This window comes from Nyctibius grandis, chromosome 8, assembly GCF_013368605.1.
Source record: "Nyctibius grandis isolate bNycGra1 chromosome 8, bNycGra1.pri, whole genome shotgun sequence".
In the NCBI taxonomy this organism is placed as follows: Eukaryota; Metazoa; Chordata; class Aves; order Nyctibiiformes; family Nyctibiidae; genus Nyctibius; species Nyctibius grandis.
Window position 1 is genome coordinate 8,163,442 of NC_090665.1, and position 19,834 is coordinate 8,183,275.

The window sequence follows — 19,834 nt, forward strand, 5'->3', positions numbered from 1 at the left end:
ACGGATGCTTCTACCTAGGTGAATGAGCAAAGCTCCGAAAATATTCTTTCTTAGATTGTCTTTACCTTTGTTTCTCTCTGTAGTATGTGTTAAAGAAAATTGGCAGAGTCTGGGTCTCTAGGTTTGCTGGTTTTATTAAACAACTCAGAGTTGGACCATCACCACAGTGAATGGTACCTGACTCAAATTCACTCAAATCGGTTTATATAGAAACTAATAATCAATTACATCATAAATTTCTCATGAGCGTCTGTTAATAATCCACTAACTATTTCAATTCCTCTTTCTTCCTTCGTCAAGAGTCCACAAAAGTCCATTCTTTTCCATTGGTCAGCTGATCTTTATGTTCTGGTTCCGCTCCGACTCCGGTCGACACCCCGTCCTCGATGTTCTTGCTGTGATCGGTGTCCTTAATGGTCTTGCCGTGATCAGCGTCCCATCCTGATCCAGGCTGATCAGAGTCCGGTTCCCACCGCCAGTGTCTCTTAAACATTCAACCTTAAAAACAACTAAAGTTATATTTAAAACCTTATCTATACTAATTTTTATTTCTAAGTGTCCTATATTTCTTTTAAGGTAAAGAAAAGGTTAACCATACATCCCCTTTACTAAAATCATCAGAAGGTAATACTTCTAGGCCTACTCCTGCTTAGCTACTCATTAGGCTTTGATTGATGATTTGTTCAGTCATAGGTCAGGATTACACAAGGAGCTTTGAGAACAATATTCATGGATTGTGAAAGCCCACCTGTGTTTATTCAGATAGACTTATATTAATTATTCTATTCACTATTCTATTTCACCCCTATTGATTCTTGTCTCTCTAACTCATAAGAACTTTTTCATTAATCGTGTGAAAATTTCTATAACAGTATGGGAGAGATGGCTTTCTCAAGAATATTAATCGTCTGTAGCCAAATTAGGGTGGCACCTTCCCAAAAAACCCTCCCCACAGGAGAACACGAGAGCAGCTGTACGGTGTTGAGTCCTTCTGTGCAATATTGTTTTTCTGTTAGTACCAGTAGTAGCTGTTCACAGAAGAGAAACCTCCAGCAATTGGTGGTTTAGGGAACTTAGGAGCAGCCTCAGCATTGGTTTCATGTTCTTCCCCCCTGCTGTAAGCCTGCCCTGCGGCCTCGGGCCTTCCAGGCCATGATGGGACGATGGTTCCACGCCCCAGTGCGCACCCCGCGCCGTGGTGCGCTGCACGAACGGCCGGGTGCAGAGCCCTGCTGAATGCCCTGCTTGCGACGGCAGAACCTCTCCCAGGGGAAACCCTGACAGGGAAGGCCAGGCCCAGGGAAGACGGGGATGGAGCTGGCACAGCCTTTGGGGGACAGGAGGTGTGGGGCAGAGAGCCGGCGGCCTTCCCTTGCCTCGGCAGGTCCCGCACTCACAGCGCCCAAGGCTCTGAGCAGAGACTGTTCAGGTTTTCTTCGGGCTGGGGGTTTCGGGAATAGAAATTAAACACTGGTGTTGATTCTGCCTTCTCGGTGGTGTTACTGCGTTGAAGTAAACCCATTGCTTTGTGTTTGTTTTACAGAAATAAAGCCATTCGCCTTGAGAACGAACTAGATAGCTTTACAAAACGTTTTCTTCAAAAGAGTAAATAAACCGTCGTTGCTAACTTTCCCCGTGATCCTTTGTAGGACAAAGTAATTTTATAGGTGACACTTCTCCTCTGTGGAGTCACATGAAATGATTTATATTTTAAATGTTACTTTCATTACACTTGTTAAGTATTGTAAAACGTGGTTTGGACTCTGATGGGGAACCAAACTGAAGAGCTGTGGTACTCGGAGTGTTATGTTTGTTTTGCAGATTTTGAGTTATCTTTAAACACTAAATTTCATTGGGCACTTCACAATAAAATCCCAAATCCTTCTTGGTTTTCATTAGTATTTAGCAGAGGCAAGTCTCGCTTCCTGGTATCCAGGAGCTGCTTATGCAGGGAGAGGGAGCTGATCGTGGCTACCCCTGTCTCCTGTTTTCAGTTGCTGAGGGATTAGCCAGGGCAGGAGAACACTGTTTTTTCATGTGTGTGTGTGTTTGTATAATGAAGGGAAGTATGAACTCTAGCATGGGGAAAGGACTTGTGACTGTTTTAAAAGCAAGTGAAATTGTGTGGGGCAGCAGTTCCTTGTCCTCAAATGGAGCTGGAAGGTGATAGTTAAACTACAGAGCATTCACTGATGAAATGCAGTAGGCTCTAGTTTGCCCTCTGGCTACCACAGTTAGACACCGTGGCATTGACTGAGTAAAAACAAACTCATTGCAACAAGCCTGTCAGATTTCTCGCAGTTGGTAAAGTGGTGAAATGGTCATTTGCCCATGAGACCACGGCTAGAGCCATGTTGTGTCACTGCCACCAAGCTCTGGTGGCCCCTTAGAGGGGCCAGGCTTGACCTTGAGCTCCTGCTGCCAGATTCCCCGAGCAGGGCGAGGCTGGGTGGGCAGTTTTTACTCACGCAGTATCCTGAGCAGTCTCTTGGTTCTGCTGTACACCAAGGCTCTTCTGGGTGAGACTTCAGGCGGGGGGGTTGGAGGAGTTTATCTTTGCTCACCTCCAGCAATGCAAACCCTCTTTTTAAAAAACAATACAAGTTGTTGCTGTTGCCAGCTACAGTCATGTAACATCTACTTTTTTTTTTCTAACTCGACTTTTTAAAAATAACTTATTTTAAAAGAGAAAGCCTTTTCAGAATATTTATATATTTTTATGGATGTGTTAAAGTTGAATAATTCATTTAGTCATGTGAAGATATAGGGATTTGCTATTTTCCAGTAAATAAGGGCTATCTTAAAAATAAATAGATGTAAAATCTAAGGCTAGAGGCAGTTAATTATTTAAAAAGACAAGAATGCTGTTTTCACCACAATGTATTTTGGTGTCTGTTTCTGACAAAAGCATGGCTCTCTTGGAGCTTTCCTTAGGAGTATGCAGGAGGAGGCTCACGGTGTTTGAGGGAAACTGTGAAATACCAAACTGAGTAACAGCCCAGCTTTTGTGTGTATGAGGTGACAGACATGTATGCATGCTCTTTTTCTGGAGCCTTTTTCTGGACATTGTATCAAGATAAAACTTTACATGCATGTGTTCTACAGTTCTTTATTAAAAAAAAATACTACCCCTTTGCTCTAGTAAGTTATTTGGCAGCTGTATCAAAGGTAAAAAGCCTCCACCGTAGCCCTTGTACCTGTCAGGCACATCCAGAACAGGACAGAATCACGGAGGGTGAATTGAAAAAGCTGCTTCCTGCAGCGAAGGAGCAAGCTGTGCCCTCCCTACGGCTGGACTGATCACCTAAATGTTTTGATTTTGGAGAAAAGAATTAATGCTGCAGACTTAAAAAAGGAATGATGTGAAGGTGCCTGTCCCTCAGGGGACTGGGGCATTGTGTAGCAGGAGTTCTGGCATCAAGAGTGAATGTTTTTTCCAGTCCAGGACTGGTGAACTTCCAGCTCACCTCACTGCAGTATTAACGTGCCTCCCCCTTTCTCAGGCAGAAACCCTACAAAGACATACTGCTTTGGGAAAAAAAAAAATCACCTTAATTATTTGTTCATAAGGGCAGTTTACCTGCATAACATTGTGCTGTTTAACATCCACACACACCAGTTCACTGCTACAAGGTACCCAGAAGCAAGAATGAGGCGTGGCTGCTCTGTCCCCCTTCAGTGCCAGAGGAACCACCTTGATCTTTAGGCCAGGGGATGCTCGTTACTGCAGCTCTAATAAAACATTCACAAGTGACACCGTCTGGTTAAAAGCACTTGTTTACTGGTTACAATATCAACTCATGGCAACATCTTTCACTGAGCCACTGTACAAATACAAAGAAAAAGATCCATCGTGGAAAAAAAAAAAGCTATAAACAGAGTTCATAGCAAGTGATTTTTTTTTTCACAGGGAAGTCTTTTTACAACAGCACTGTTAAAGAACAAATGGCACAAGTCCCTGTTTTTTTTAATAGCTTAAATAAAAGCTTTAAGACTGTTTCTGAATACATACACAATCCAAAGGCAGTGCAGAATCACTTCATAATTGGTAACATTACCAAAGTTTTCCGAAGTAGTCAGCAACAAGTTTAAAAAAAAAAACCAACCCTAGCTGATGAAAAATGCTGGAAACTAAACACAAATTAAAATCAAGCCATGTTTAGAAGCAGTTTGTTTTGGACTCCTTTGGATGTAATATGTACTACAAGTGTTCAGATGCTTTCATTTTCTTAAAAAAAAAAAAAAAAAGGAGAAAAAACACAAATAGAGCACCATTGTGTAAGTAAAACAAAGGCTTGAAATATCTAAGACTATTCCACCGAAGTCCATATTAGTTAAACATACTGTGTGGTATAAGAATGTCAGGCACATGTAATCTGTTATCAGTTATATCAATTAGTAACACTGTTCACACATTTACCATAACAACACTGCATTAACATTCTGCATGTATTTTACATAACCAGCAACTGGATAAAAAGGCTTGTGGTGCCTCCAAAGTGTAGGAAGTAGTTTTACCAGCATGCATGCCAGAGTACTGGATACAAAGTGCACCATCAACCCATGCTTAATTACTTTTACAGGAAATGCTATCTCAAAAATCAGTCATTCTGCTACACAACCATTGATACCAACTAGCTGAATGCGCCAATACTCTCACCAACATCTTAAAGCACAGCACTAAACCTAGTGGAGGTGACAGTGTCCTCAGAGAGGAAAGACTAAGCACTCCTGGAATGTTTTCACAATGTTTTCATTCCACCTGAAAGTAATGTGAACTTCATTGTGGGACAAGCGGTTACACTAACTGAGTTCAAGAGTTAACTATTTCCACCCCATGCATTACAGTAAGCACACTGGGACCAGCCGTGACATCAGTTCAGCTTTGCCAAGTCCAGGTCAGGCCCTCTCCTTAGGCAGGGGGAAAAGCCTATTTCATCCCTGTTCCCTTTCACAGGGAATATGTTGTCACCACATGGAACTGAGTTCTGCCAGATACTGCGACGTATCTGCAATCTCGCAAGGCAGAGGATAGCGATGTTTGGAAGAAAAAAGGTCTGGAGACAGATGGGAACCAGGCCCCCATTACCAGAGTAAGCGAGTACACATCAGCAAGGTGCCACGTAGAAGCTTTTTGTGGTTTCCAGAATCTCAAGTGATACCTCTACCAATAAATGGATGTCCGCGTCTACACGGGAACAAGCCCAAGCTGGGCACTTGCCTGATTACTATTCTCCATTAGAGTTAAATCAACATTACAAAAGCCTGACAAAAACCTGTACCTGAATAAAATAAATCTTGTTACACAAAGCACATAGTTCTACTTTCCAAGCCAGAACTGATTTAGAAGAGAGGCTGGGAAAGAATTACCTTGCACCGCCTTGGCACCATGATCTTAGTTACTCTCTTTCTATAATTACACAAGTTACTTGAAATTCAGATAATTACGTAGTTTGACAACACACTTTTGAAGACAGGTAACATGTACCCACTAGTGCTGCAAGATCTGCTGTACAGTGAGTGAGTGTGCTGTCACGGTGCACAGTTAGAAGTCACACAAGCTGCACACTTGAGCCTACACTGAACTATAGGCACATACCATTTTCTCTGAGATTCAGAGCTGGGAATAAAACCTTTTAAGTAAAACTTATAAAGGGTCATTTTATTACCTCCCTCGTATTAGGAGGAGTTTGAGCGTTTACCATTAAAACCTCATCCATTTTAGTAACGGCATCAATCTTGAAAGGTCACCGATAGCTGTTTAAAAAGGCTACAATATAATAACATGTTACATTAAATCTGTAGGCGTTAAAAAAAAAAAAAGAAAAAAAAACCTAAACTATATCCAGGACAGTAATTAAACAGTAAACGTCACCTTGGCAGGATCTATCACAAGCTGTCTACAAGTTCCCCAGAAGCATCAGATGCTGCCTCCCCAGTTGTGCTCGGGCTTCTTCCAGGATTCCTTGTCCACCAACACAACAGGAGCCACCTCGGGACCTGCAGCACTACAAACACGGGTTAACCCAAGAGCCAAAGCTGGCAGATGTGCGTACGATGCTTTTGGAAACCTCATTAGCAAGTAGTAGGCATTTCTTATTATTTATTTTAAAAGCAGCTGAATCCAACAGACAATCGCCCCTCAAACAATGACTGTGACATTATTTGCAGTAATACCTGTATGAGAGCCATTACCATGTTTACAGTCTACCTGAACTCTTAAGAAAAGTTATATACATTTGTAAAATTGTTTTTGGAGTTTCACAAGTAGAAACTAGTCTTAATACCAGAACGTAAAAATGGCAACGGTGTTGACTAGGAAATTGGTTCAAAACGTACGTCTATGGAAAAATTTTTTTAGAAAAAGAATATTTTCTTAAAATTCCTTAGTAACAAATTTCCAGAATGATTCACTCAAGGCAGTCGTGAGTTAAAAAACAATAACCAAGTGCACCACTAAAAAAATAAACCAAGTCTGCAAGATCCCAAAGAGCTGCTCACTGAAGAGAGTAACAAGAATTCCATAATAGTTCTGTTAATGCAGACAGACCATAAAGCAAAATGCTGAGGAATTCCTGTGACATACAATATAGTGTGATTTTGGTCCTACACCACAGTCTGCCATCAGTAAATGGATACTTCTCCAGCACAAGATGCACCTTTTTCTTTTTTTAAAAGTGAATTTACTGTGATTGACTGGTACATTTATTGGCACCTTCACCATTACAGACATGGCAAGTTTACAGGCACAGTCTGGAAGTACTGAAATTCAGGATTACAAATGTCAGAAACTTGGCAAGTAGTCATCTCAGCCACACATCTGTTTTGGTATATAGTACAAGATACTGGGCACTTATATTTACTACCTGACCCAGAGACACCCAGACTCCCCAGAACTTCAGATGAGGGCAGTTTAACATCTTCCAACCTGATGATTTAGAATTCACGTTATCTTTATTTAAAATAAGTCACTTAAGAGAAGCCAATAGACTTAATTCCCCTTTCCAAAGAGGCCCCAGACGTTCCGATTCCCAAGAGCACATCCATTGAAGCACAGGCACGCTGCCAGGCACCAAGAAGTTAAGCAATCGTCCCAGGTAGTTTCAAATGGGCATCAGTCACTTGATTCTCCTATATCTATACTCAACTGTACTTGATCAGAACCTATCATTTATAAGCTACTGACATCAAAATCAGAATAAAATCAGGAACAGGAGAGGAAATGGCTATTTACAGTGTCAGAGCTGCAGAACAATTAGCATCTAATAAGCCACCATGGTACAGACCTCTGTGGCCACAGGAGAACAAGCAAGTGGCTAAGTTTATAGCACACAGTTTTAAAGGGTCGCACAGGTAAGTCAGGTCATTTGGTTCGTTGTAGGTTACGCAATTCCTTTTGTAATTCACACTGCACATAACTGACAACAAGCGCTTTTGGTTGTGGTATGCTTTGGCAGCCCCCTAATTCGGAGGGGGATTACAGGCGATTAACTGCACATTTAAATCTTCTTTAAGAATTTAAGCAAAGTCCTCCTGAATTTCTCAGTTGATTGTGGTAATTGAGCAAGCTTTGCAAATACGCTGCTTTCTGCGCGCTGAGCATCCTGCCAAATCATTTTGTTAGTGCAAACCAGCTAGAGTTTGTGATGGGCCAAAACTACCTCGTTTAGTTAGAGCTGAATTGGCAAAAGGAAAAGCACTCGGCCACTTAACGTCAGCAATGCAGGTCACTTGGCTTCCATACCCAAGGACTGCGTGGAATAGCTGATGCGAAAAGCTGCAGCAAGGAAGCTAATACTTCTGGAACCTGATTTTTTTTTTTTAATTTTATTTTTTAATTATTTTTGCTGTTGTTGCAAGTCTGCCTGGCCTTAACTCCTTGGTGTTTGGAGGCCATAACTGCCAATGGATGAACCAGGAACCACTGGCTTGAAGGAAGAACCCCCACGATTAAAAATAGGCAAGCAGGTCAAGAAGTGAGTGAATAAGGCGGTAGGTATTAACTGGGAGTCTCCAGGGCCTTTAAAAAAAATTCAAATGCCTTCCATTATAAAAACACATACATACCATTGGCTTCACTTTATCTACAGTAAATTCACAAAAACATTTAAAACAGCAATCTAGTTCATCCACTACAAAACTCAGAAGTGACATCTCGGGTTAAAAGCAAAGCTATAAATGTAGTTCCTTAAAAAATGCAAACATATTTCTTTACATACAGACAAATGTTACATGATTGGCTGCTATAATGTGTATATTCTGTTATGTACAAAAAAAGTACAGGATTAGCAGACTGAGCACAAGCAAAAACCCTTCAAGGACAATCTAACCAAACCACCAAAAACAAAAAGACTGGCTCTTAGTTTGTCGGTCACCATGATTATGTGTGCTGGCCCCTTTTAAAAAGTCAGTGATTTCTTCCCCCCTCCCCTATTTCTTCACTTGATTTTTTTTCTAGTTTACAGAAAGCCTTTTTGTGTAATAATCAGTGAATAGAAAAACTTCACCTGCAAATACAAGGTAGAAATGTTATTTCACAGCTATAGGCTGCAGCATTGATCTCTCCAGGTCTCAAATGGAGAATGTACATGTTTGGCTCCCAGTTAATTCCAGATTCTGAGAAAACTGTCCCAAGACCCTGTAGCTACAGCCATGCCGTCATCAGTAACACCTAAACAGCTGACACGGTTGTCATGGCCAGCAAGGACACCTGGAAAAGAAGAACCGATGAAAGTTAACATCCACAGGATGTCAAGGACTTCAGCTGTTACTCTGCTCTCCCAGGTAAGTCTTCAAAATTGCTAGAAAGAGACGTAATGCAAGATCTAATCATCATCTTTGTCTTTACCCTGAAGAACTACATGCATCACAACAGCCGTATCAAGAAACTCAACAATGAGGTTTTCAAAAATACGGACACACAATATTGCCTCCCTTTTTCTCTCTGGCCTTACAACTTCTTTCTGCCCTGAAGTCCTCCTCATCCCTAATCAGGCTCTCTACTGCTTTTTCCCCTGTTCTCAGCAACACTGTCCACAATTTCAGCCATCAAGTACTTCCAAAATCAAATGTGATGTCTCCTGACAATGCCCTGGATACAGGTATTACCTTGAGTTTCCCACCTTTTGCAAAGCCTAAGGATTACAAATCCCCCATGGATTGTGACAGACTATTAGAAAAGCAGCACTGTACCCTTCCTCTTCCCACTTTGTTTTTGCTTTCCTTCTGCCCATTCTTGCACTCGTCTGCTCTCCCAAGGTGCCACAGCCAGGTCTATTAAAGCTCAGCCTGTCCATGTCCCTTAAGGAAAAGGATATATTTTCAGCCTGAAGAGCAGAATCAAGGTTCAGAACTGAACCCAGCCCCATCATTTAAATTACTGTACAAAGTGAGAAACCCGTAGCTACGCTATAAACATGCTGTCCATCCTGACGGAAGTGACCAATTCGAGGACTAAAAGCGTCCACGTCTCCTCCTTCACAACAGCAGGAAACTATGGGCTCCAAAGCAAAAGGACTACTCTAACTTACTACTACCTCAATTCCTTCCTCTGATGGGTGCAGAAGTCAATGCAAATGTGTAATTTTGTATTACTTAATTTCATACACTTCAGTGAAATAAATTTTCTGCAGACATAATTTTGGAGGCTGTTCCTTAGCCTCAAGAGCTGGTACCCTCCAGCACACAGATAAATAATGGCCAATACCCAACAAGCGGAGTATTTCACTGACTGAAGCATCTACTCCACACATCATATAGATGAAACTGTTAATGCAACAACTGGAAGGTATAACCAAATGCAATAAAATAAAAAGATGCCATTCCAAAAGACGACAGTGTTATAGGGAAGCAAGCAGAGTCCGTAACACCAGCAATGCCACTGGCAAGGAACTGGCTCTGCATTTTGCATAGATTTTGAATATCCGTCTTCTGCTAAGGAAACGGAAAACTTCAGCTCCTTGCAGTTATGGGTACTCACCTGCTCTCTCCCCTTTCAGAGTGTCCCACACGTTGCAGTTGAAGTCATCATAACCTGCTAGCAAGAGGCGACCGCTTTTCGAGAAGGCTACAGAAGTGATCCCGCAGATGATATTGTCGTGCGAATACATCATTAATTCCTGATCTGCACGTAGGTCAAAGAGTCGGCAAGTGGCATCGTCAGATCCAGTGGCAAATGCATGTCCATTAGGGAAAAACTGAAAGTTTTAATTAAGAGACAGGAGTTTGGCACCAGAAAAATACATTGTTCATGCATTATTTCAAACACATCTGTTTTGCCAGGGTGACCAGATAAAGGCAGAACGATTTATTTTTTTAAAAAATCTGCATGTTAAAAAAACGTGTATACACAGCTCTGCAACGAAACACTTCTGAGTGGTACTGGTAACACCTGAATAGCTGGAATTTTACCCAGACAGCTCCTGCATGCAGTATAACAGGAGTCAAAAGGGATGCAATTAACTCCTACAAAATGAAGCAGAACGCAGCTACGTGTGTCCTGGCTGCGGGCCAGGAAGACCTGGGTGAAGTGGTACAGAGTGTTCGATCCGCAGCTGGTCAGCCAGGGTGGCTCAGCCAAGGCAGAAGATTGCAAGCAAGCAATTCAATTTCCAAAAAATCTACTCCAAATCAGAGTCATTCTTACAACAGCCAAATTGATTGAAACGGGAACGAAAAGAGCTCAACGCATCTCAGGATTCAGGTCTAAGTATAGGAACTGCATTTTTCTACTGGTCATGCTTTTGGTATTTTCTCAGCCTTAGTAATTTCTCATGTTTATCAAAAACAGATGCAGCTTAGACTTAGATTTCATTCCCTATTTATCAGAGCTTGTATCTCGCAGATCAGAACATAGTGTTACTATGACAGAGAGGAAATATAATCCAGTTTATAAATATTACAAAATTATTCCAGGGATGAATATTCAATGTAAGTCCTGATTTTAACTTTGCCTTCCAGAATACTTCCCTGAAAGCTCTTTTCAACAGAAAATATCAAGTTCATTTTCATTCAACAAAACACTTTAAGATGAGGATGCTCGGCTATTTTGGTCCCTCTCAGCATATCGCATTTATCTACGATTTTCAGTTTTTAACACATCGCCACACTGCAGAAAGTTCCCCTCCCCCATTCTTTGCTGCTTAAAAAAAGTAAAGTCTCAGTTACTGAACAAAAACACAGCTGAAACGATTCCAAGAACACTTCAATGCATCATAGATAATGGTAACAATAATTCAGTTATAAACTAGATCATAAGTTATTAGACAACCTTCTTTGTCATATACAGTTTAACAGTCTCTACCCTAACAAAGTAATTGATTTTAAACCAAGGTAACCCAGTAGACTTATAAGATGAATTTATGCAACTATAGCTTTTATACTCCCCCTTTCTTCCCATGTGGAAATATAAATGATCACTTACACAAACTGCATTAATATCTGACACATGCCCTGTGAACGACTGCCTGCACATTCCATCTCGAATATCCCAAAGCTTTGAGGAGGCATCACAGGCACCCGAAACAAAAGTCCTCATATCTGGACTCAGAGAGAGACTCATCACATCGCCAGTATGCCCAGTGAATGTGGTGGTCTGTTGACCAGTTTCAATATCCCACAAAGCGCTGCAGATAAAGTGACAACATTAGTACAACGTATGTGGTTATTTGAGAGTTTAAGTTTTAAATACAAATTAAGGCATTGGAGAGAAAAAAGAAAAAAAAAGGGGGGGGGGGAGGAAAAGGCCAACAGAGCTCAAAAACTCACCAAGTGGTGTCTCCTGAGCTAGTGACAATTTGGTTGTCATCCAGAAAGCGACAACAGGACAAGTATCCTAAAAACAGAACAGTTATGCTAGTTTCAGACCCAGGAGTAATAACTGAAGTTTAAAATCCAAGAGCAGTGATTAAAGTTCTCCCGCAGATAGTCTGTAAACCAAAAAATCCTGTTTCACAGTTCACAATACACCTCAAAGCGAGACCGTTTCGTTTGGTGCAATACAAAACCAAAGCTGAAGCAAGAATATGGCTGACCTGTATGCCCTGGCAACTCTCGGCTCACTCTCACGTTGCCCTCTCTGGTTTTTAAGTTGTATATGGAACAGATGTTGTCCAATCCACCACAGGCAACGTAGTTTCCAGACGGTGCGTATGCGCAGGTCATCACCCAGGAGGATCTCAAAGGAATGGCGTGCATCTTCAGAAAGACAGAGCTCATCAATGCTACATCACGTGTTACCTTCCATTTTTCACTGAGGTCATTCATATCAGTTAATGAATTACAGCAGATTAAACACACCAAGTAGACTGCGTATCATGTTTCAGTATTTTGATTTTAGAACATATTACAACCCGTGTTCATATTTATACATACATACTGGGATGAAAAATATCAGCAGTCTCTGGGGTAGATAGACAGAGCTTCAGTACAACATTACAAAGTTACTCTGAACTTAAACATTTACAACATCTGTTTATTCTACTGAACTTTGTCCAGTTCTTCTACATCTCTGAACTATAGGTTATAAAATGGGATGGTTGTACCCATAGAGACTGGACAGTTTACAGCAGCAGATCATCACCCCACGCTCTACCTAAGCTTTTCTCATTTAACAGCTTTTTTAAAAAAAAAAACCAAACAAACCAAAACAAAAGCTTTCTCTGCCCTCAAAAGCAAAGCATTCTTGTAAATTCTGAGGTTATATATTTCTACAATTTAAACCCAAATTAGTTTCAGAAGCAACACCACACAGGCAGAGAGCAATAGCTACAAGCTACTGCACTAGCAAACTAGAGCAAAACCATTACATACTACCTAGAACCACTGCTTCTGAGACTCAACCTACAACAGCTCTAGTAATCAGCTAGTCATGCAAGAAAAAAAAAATTATGTCTGAATTAGAAGACGACTGCTTCTTTTGCAAACATAGAAAAAATAGACAGAAATCCCCTCAAACACACAAATTATGCATGAGTTGTTGATATGTATTATAAATAACTCTACCTTATTTGTTGTATAACTATCCCAAATAATTAATTTTCCATCTTGAGAAGCACTGACTAGTAGCCTAAATATAAACACAAAACGAAATATGTTAATATAAAACAAACAAAAAAAAATCTCAAAATAGACACACACCACGCATGATTGCCAAGTGATTCAGAACTTGCATAATTTCATTACTACCCTCTTTTTTTGAGGGGAGGGGGGCAACATTTATTGGAAAATACCTGCAAAGAGCTATGTATTACCTGACCGAAGAACAGGTAATGTGTCTACAGGGACTCATGATTAACAATGGATAGAACCAAAAAACTTACTGGAAATATATTTTATGAACTTTCTCCACAGATGCTTTTATTTTTCATATACTGGTATTTTAACTGTACAGCTACACAAAACAAACAAGAAATTCAGGGGAAAATAAATCTTATTTTGAGAGCAGATTCTAGATTCTTTCTGGATGACACGAGGGAGAACAGACCATAAGACTCTACTAACATCTGACCATCAGTTGCTCTAAAGGCGGTATAACAAAACTGCCTCCTGGAAGCTAAGTAACTTTTCCCACTATGTACAAAAGGATTTTTTTTTTTCCCAATGAAACAAAATTTGTTCTTAAAGTTATTGTATCTCTTTTATCACAGAAGTTACATAATTATTCAACACCTTGGAAAACACAATATCCATCATTCCAAAAATATGCCTCACCACATACCCTCCTCTGCTTAGACAGACTCAAAGAAAACTTAATTAAAACTAAGAGAAGAAAAAGGCAAAATGCCTGTGGTAAGGACAAGTAAAGTACCTCTCCTTTCAGTCAAGGCTTCTCCATTACCACTATGCAATCCTCACTGGTTTTAAAAAGGCAAACTGTAACTACAGACAAAATACCCACCACAGTCATGGCCTGTGATGCCCCTGAGAGGGCACAAACACCATCCCATGTGGCTTCCAAAACCTGATATTAATTCTGAAGTTGACAATCTGACTTCTAGCCCTTAAATTGCAGGTTTAAGGATTGCTTGTACAAACCTCGAGTCAGATCCCCAGTGCATAGCGTAGATTTTGGCTAAGTGACCTCTAAGCGTACGCCTTGTTCGCATTTGAATTCGACCCACTGAGTCCAGACTTGTTGTGATCTAAAAATAAATAAAACAAACCCCTGAGATACTGAAGGCTATTTTTAATATGCAAGATAACTAAATACATTTGAACTTTGATAGAAAATAATCTATCTCGGCATGCACCATAACAAAAAGGATACTAGTGTACAGCGCAGGAGTAGGTTGATGCAACACTGGGGAAAACAGATTTTTACAGAAGATACACTAACACACTTCACAATGGCTACACCTGAAACTTCAGAAAGCTTTTTAAAGTAACACTATGTAATACTGAGGCTATTTCAGGTTATCAAATCTGATAGTTTTTAATTAAAATCAATGGAAGAAAATACTCCAATATTTACTGCACTGTTATTTTTTAAAGCATGGCAGAACTTCAAATGCAAAATACTTTTCTAAAATACAGCAAGAAGATAAATAATTAAACACTATTTAAAAAGTAAACTGGAAGCAGGACTCGTTAAGATGGTGGGGGCTTTTTTGACTGGTTTTTTTTTTTCCTGCTTTTTTTTGTTAGTTTGTTTGTTTTTTGGTAGTGGTGTTTTGTTTTAAATAACTGTATAAATACACAGTACATTTCCAAAGGCTGGTTCCACTTTAATCTTTCAGGATAAACAGGAACATGTCACAGTCATAAATTGTAGGGATTTTTATTCTTTTATGTATCAAGTAACAGCCTATTGACAGAATCAAGAACATACCTGAGCAAGAGTTGTGTCACTACATGCTTTCCTTGCATCCTGAAACAAAAGAATGGAACAATTTGAATCTAAAAGGCAACGCTGAGCATCAACTGAGAGAGTCTAAAGGAAAAAATAACTCTTAAGCTAGACTTCACCACACTCAAAAGCCACAAGCTAACAAGAACTTACATGTCAATATGCCTTCTGTCACCCTAACACGTTTTACTGTCCAAGGACTCTAAAGCACTGGCACACAAGCTGAGGGGTAGTGGAGGAAGGGGGACTTAGGAAGGGCCATGCCCCAGCAACCTTTGAGTCTCCCTTCCTCCAGAATATGAGATTCAAAGGCGTTTGGAGCATTTTGGTCCCAGCGCCTACCCTCTTCCCTGCATTCCTTCCCTGGTGTGAGTGTGCTTGCTCAGGGTGTGCTGAGCACGAGAGAAGAGGAAGAACTGATCCACCTGAAAAAGCAACCACATATGACACGCTATTAGCAAGCTCTGGGCTGGATGAGGCTCTTGCATTCACTCTCCTTGCAATCGCAGGCGTGACGATGCTAGTTATGAGAGGCAGGATGAAAATTAACAGGCAGGATCTGGAGAGCAGGACAGACAACAGGCTTACAGAAGCTTAAGCTGTTGATGCACTTCATAGAAAATGAAGGAAAAAAATAGTCATTTAACGCTCATTCATTTAATGGAATGGATGGTGCTCCGGTCTCCACACAGATACTCTGCCTATTTTATTTCAGACTCTATGGACGTATGACTTTCTGCATATTATTCAACCCTACCCAGAAAACAGACTTTACTTTCGTTTCTATAATCAGAGTAACAGATTGCACACCTGACACACAGGCGAGCACCACAGAGCCTAGTCTGCAACACTCCGATTCTGCAAAGCCTGATTTCAGTTACAACTGCAATTGGACTACACTCCTGCAGCTCAGACTCCCGTCTTCGAGGAACAAAAACAGGCCCACAGTCAGCAACCGCTTCGGAGAAGCATGGTTTAAAATAATTGGCTTAAAATTAGACATGAACTCTATAGCACAAGTTGAAGATAAAACTATCGACAGCAGTATTGAAGGACCAGCCACAAGACCCTCTCTTAACTCCCTGCAGTTTCTCCAAATACCTTCCAACTTCTGCAGCCAATGAAGCAGGCAACCCACTAATGTCCGCCCTCACCACTAACTTCTGTGTCCCCCTGCCCCAAGAAAGTGTTCAACCTGTACACTAATGGCAACAGCCTCTCTGAGAGGAGGAAAGGAAACACTCACATGTTTTGGAACTGCATCAACACAGTCAGACCAGGATCTTAAAATGTTTCAAGCTCTTTCTTGAGAGTTACTTCACATCGCAACTTTCACAATTTTTTAGTGCATGTTTATTTTGACCACCCTTTATAGCTTTGCTCCCAAAAAGCAAGCCTGAGAGTGGATTAAGTCATTTCAACTTATTTTTAAAATGTCTGAACTGTGGAAGAATTTATAAAATGTTGACGTCTGGAATCAGGAGGGGTTTAAAATACCAGAGGAGCAAATCCCCTAGCGCTCAGGACGTATTTCATCCACAGGAAGAAACGCATTGGCTTTTAAACAACTTCAGTCCTTTAGTTTAGCTGAAACATTTGAAGATGTTCAACATAAAATGAATTCTGAATGCAATCTGAACGAAACAAAGCATTTTTTTCTTCAAGGAAGTGCTATTAGCAACACCTATACTTGAGGCTGTCTAATACTTGCCATACGATTGGCAAAGTTGCAGGAAAAGCAAAGTTTCAACAGGCTATTTTTATTCGCACATTTTAACTGTCTTTTCTACATATGCATCATCCTCACAGAATCATTAGTGTCACAACATAAAAAAGCTCCTCTATATAATTGTAGATTTTTCTCAGTTCATGCAGTAGACAATGCAGAATTTGTGAGAAAAATCGATCACTGTGCAGTCCTCACAATTTCCTACCATACACACTTAATTTTTTTTTCCAAAATTAAATGTATTTTTTAAAATAGTGTCTTATTTGTTCAAAACATCATTCAATTTCAAAGTACACTGTGCCAAGTATGCATCACTCAAAAATTGTATCCTAAATTTCCATTCTCAAAGAGAGGACACGCATCACATGAGAACTTCTATTATAGACAGAACTAGGAATCAACTTAAACCACAAAGCCATCCTGCTATCTAACAGCTCATCATTCACTGATGTTTCAAACTTCTTGCACTAAAAATTCCTGCAGTCTTATTTTATCCCTCCATCATAGTCTATCTGTGTACAGAACAGAGCTACAGCTGTAGTAACTGCACAGGGAGGCAAAGGTACTCACATCACCTAGACATTGTAAAAAAAAAAAAAAATTAAAAAATCATTAAACATTTCTGAAACATTGCAGCCTACAAAAGTCTACTGGGAAACTGACAGCTATGCATCACAATTTATTCTACTTTAGGAAGCTGCTATGTACAATCTTATCTGGAACCCACTTATAAGAACAAAGCTGATTTTGCATGATTATATCGTTAGAGAAAACGTCAGGCAAAACTCAAGAGTTGTAAACAACTAAGATAGCAAACTGCTAACTATATATAAAACATCAAATGCTGTTAGTGACCTCACCTCTTTTCAGGAGTGCATCAAAAATAATTCCTGAAAATTACCAGCCTGCTAGATTTTCTAGACACTTAAAAAACCTTATTTTTTTTTAGATCCTGTATCTATCCTCTTACCCATCCCAAACAAAACACCTATTCAGAAAAAAACCTGTGCAATGATTTAATAAGCAAGATAAATAGTCACCCATACAAACAGGAAACTGAATTATTTGGTCAGAAAGTTTCTTGAATATGAAGTCACCAAGAGCATTTTATTAATTGCATATTAATCTGAAGTTAAAATTAAGTATAAGGTATCCAACCCTGCACTCAGATCCAAAGCGGCATACACTGATTGCCCATGCTGAGCCAAAAGACTCCAATGGCAATGGCCATGGTTACTCATGGTTACTCAGCCACATCTGTATAGATGCAGTTACAAGTTTGGGTGAGAGAGTTACAGGGAAAATGTTAAATGGACCTAAAACCACAAAATGGAGTCCTTATACAAAGGGCCAATCAGATTTTTATGCTCCAAAATGAAAAAAGCAAACATTCCTGCAACACAGTCTAGCTCTCTTACTTGCCTGGTATCCCTTTCTTCACACAACATAATTTTGCATAAAACCAGACTGATCGATTACTAAGACTGAATTAAGACTAACCGGCTCACCCCAACATAATACCATGAAAAAGTCTTCACACATCAGGCAGAGGAAGAACTGAAAAGTTATGTGTACCTTTTATTTGTACAATGCCATAATAAAGCTTAAATTTAAGAAAAAGTATTTTAAACTAAAATTTATTTGCATTCCTCAAAGAGCTGCTCGAAAGGGCACCCAGTGCCACAACACTGACTGAACCCCGCCTTGCCTTTCGTTAGTGTACTAAGTGAAAACAACAGGAGACAGAGCTCTCCTTGGGTAATACTGAATGAGCAACCATGAAAGCAACGTTTGCCCCCAGAACATGAAGTGTGTTTAAGTGTGTTTATCACATGGCTGATACTACTAAGCAGCCTAACGCCCACGGCACTAAGCAGCAAACCACTGCAAAACAACTGCTGCCAGCAGATGCCATGCTAAAGAACTCGGTGCGCACGCAACATATCCCAAGAAACCTACAGTCTTAGCTGATAGGAATGTTTGCAAATAAGGCATTCCCATCTAAATCAGATTTATGAATGCTTCATGTTTAGGAAAGGAAATTTTGATGAAGAATAAACAGACTTTGAAGATCCTTATTATACTCTGTACTCTTCTCTCTACTGGAGACTGCATCACTGAAATATACAGGCATGCTGCAACAGATTCCTGGTAAACTGACTTTGGGCATGACAGCTCATACTTGGTTTATCTTCCATGAGTAATTTCAACCAAAAATTAGCACATATGGGGGGATCCGCAGTTTCAAAAAAAAAAAAAAATTCAACAGGAAGCAGAGAAATGGGGCCTGTAGAAACGACGTTGACCCCTGGGAGGTTTTCTCTCACACTCCATGCTTTGAGCTGCATGCTTATCAAGAGTGGCAGTGCAGTGGTCACTTTTAGCCCAGAAACAAGCTTTTTTTAAAATCTGAAACAAAAAAAATTTGCAGACACATACCTCCCTAGTGACAAAACAGAGCAAACTTCAATAGGAAATAAAATGTTTTGTTCAAGAAATATTATTAATTCATTTCATTATACCATTGGCTTACTTTTCCGATTTTTTAACAACTATTCTGAAAATATTTTAAGCTCTGCACAACTTAAACAGGAGCAAGTAATAGATGCAATCTCTACACTTTATTCCTTTGAAGGAGGAACTTTATAATGAAAAATAAGCAATTAGCAATTCTTACTCTGATTTGATTTCGCAGCTGCTCTGCCTCCTGCCGTAACTGTTCCAGCTCACTCATCTTCAGTCTCTATTTCTCACACTCCACTGGTGAAGAAAACCTGCCAGGAAGAGGGAAAAATAAGTTTCAGTATCACTTTCTCCTCTTTAAAAAGCAAAACACAAAACCTCACAAACCTATATATACATTTATTCTGCCTTTAGAATAGTGCATCCCTTTAGTACACTGTCTAATAAATTTGGCAAGACCTAAGTTACTTCAATTCCTGAATTACCATGAAAAGCAGAATTAAATGAAGTATATTTTGTATATAGAAGCAACTGTCCGCAGAACCACCCACGGCACTTGAAGAACGCTGTTACCGAACGCATTTGTAGCATCACTCTTCTCACTGACCCGGACACCTCTAAGACCATCAGTCTTCACCCCAAGATGGCAACAGAGAGCAGAGACTGCAGTGGTCACCTTAAACATCTACATCTGAGTTCAACAGTGCCATGGCACAAACATCTTTGCACAAGACATCCAAGGCGGTTTTGTTTCAATTAAAGATGAAAATTTTGAATCCTAGACCACAGCTGAAATA

General features: G+C 40.1%; 2 protein-coding genes across 7 annotated transcripts in view; one reads left to right on the top strand and one right to left on the bottom strand.

Moving 5' to 3' along the window:
• MFN1 (mitofusin 1) overlaps nucleotides 1-3,135 on the top strand; it is a 29,371-nt gene extending 26,236 nt beyond the window's left edge. For 5 of the 6 annotated variants that reach the window (XM_068406348.1, XM_068406353.1, XM_068406351.1 and 2 more), the window contains one exon: nucleotides 301-3,135. In XM_068406348.1, coding sequence (XP_068262449.1) covers nucleotides 301-445 — 145 coding nt within the window. In that variant the 3' untranslated portion in view covers nucleotides 446-3,135. The remainder of the gene's footprint in view (nucleotides 1-300) is intronic. The other variant, XM_068406352.1, reaches the window with a different exon arrangement.
• The window catches only part of GNB4 (G protein subunit beta 4), a 35,151-nt gene continuing 15,431 nt past the window's right edge, over nucleotides 115-19,834 (bottom strand). Inside the window, exons 2-10 of the mRNA XM_068406354.1 lie at nucleotides 19,252-19,348; nucleotides 14,828-14,866; nucleotides 14,035-14,141; nucleotides 13,003-13,066; nucleotides 12,033-12,195; nucleotides 11,767-11,833; nucleotides 11,423-11,624; nucleotides 9,980-10,196; nucleotides 115-8,710 (exon numbers count right to left, since the gene is read on the bottom strand). Coding sequence (XP_068262455.1) covers nucleotides 8,604-8,710; nucleotides 9,980-10,196; nucleotides 11,423-11,624; nucleotides 11,767-11,833; nucleotides 12,033-12,195; nucleotides 13,003-13,066; nucleotides 14,035-14,141; nucleotides 14,828-14,866; nucleotides 19,252-19,308 — 1,023 coding nt within the window. The 5' untranslated portion in view covers nucleotides 19,309-19,348 and the 3' untranslated portion in view covers nucleotides 115-8,603. The remainder of the gene's footprint in view (nucleotides 8,711-9,979; nucleotides 10,197-11,422; nucleotides 11,625-11,766; nucleotides 11,834-12,032; nucleotides 12,196-13,002; nucleotides 13,067-14,034; nucleotides 14,142-14,827; nucleotides 14,867-19,251; nucleotides 19,349-19,834) is intronic.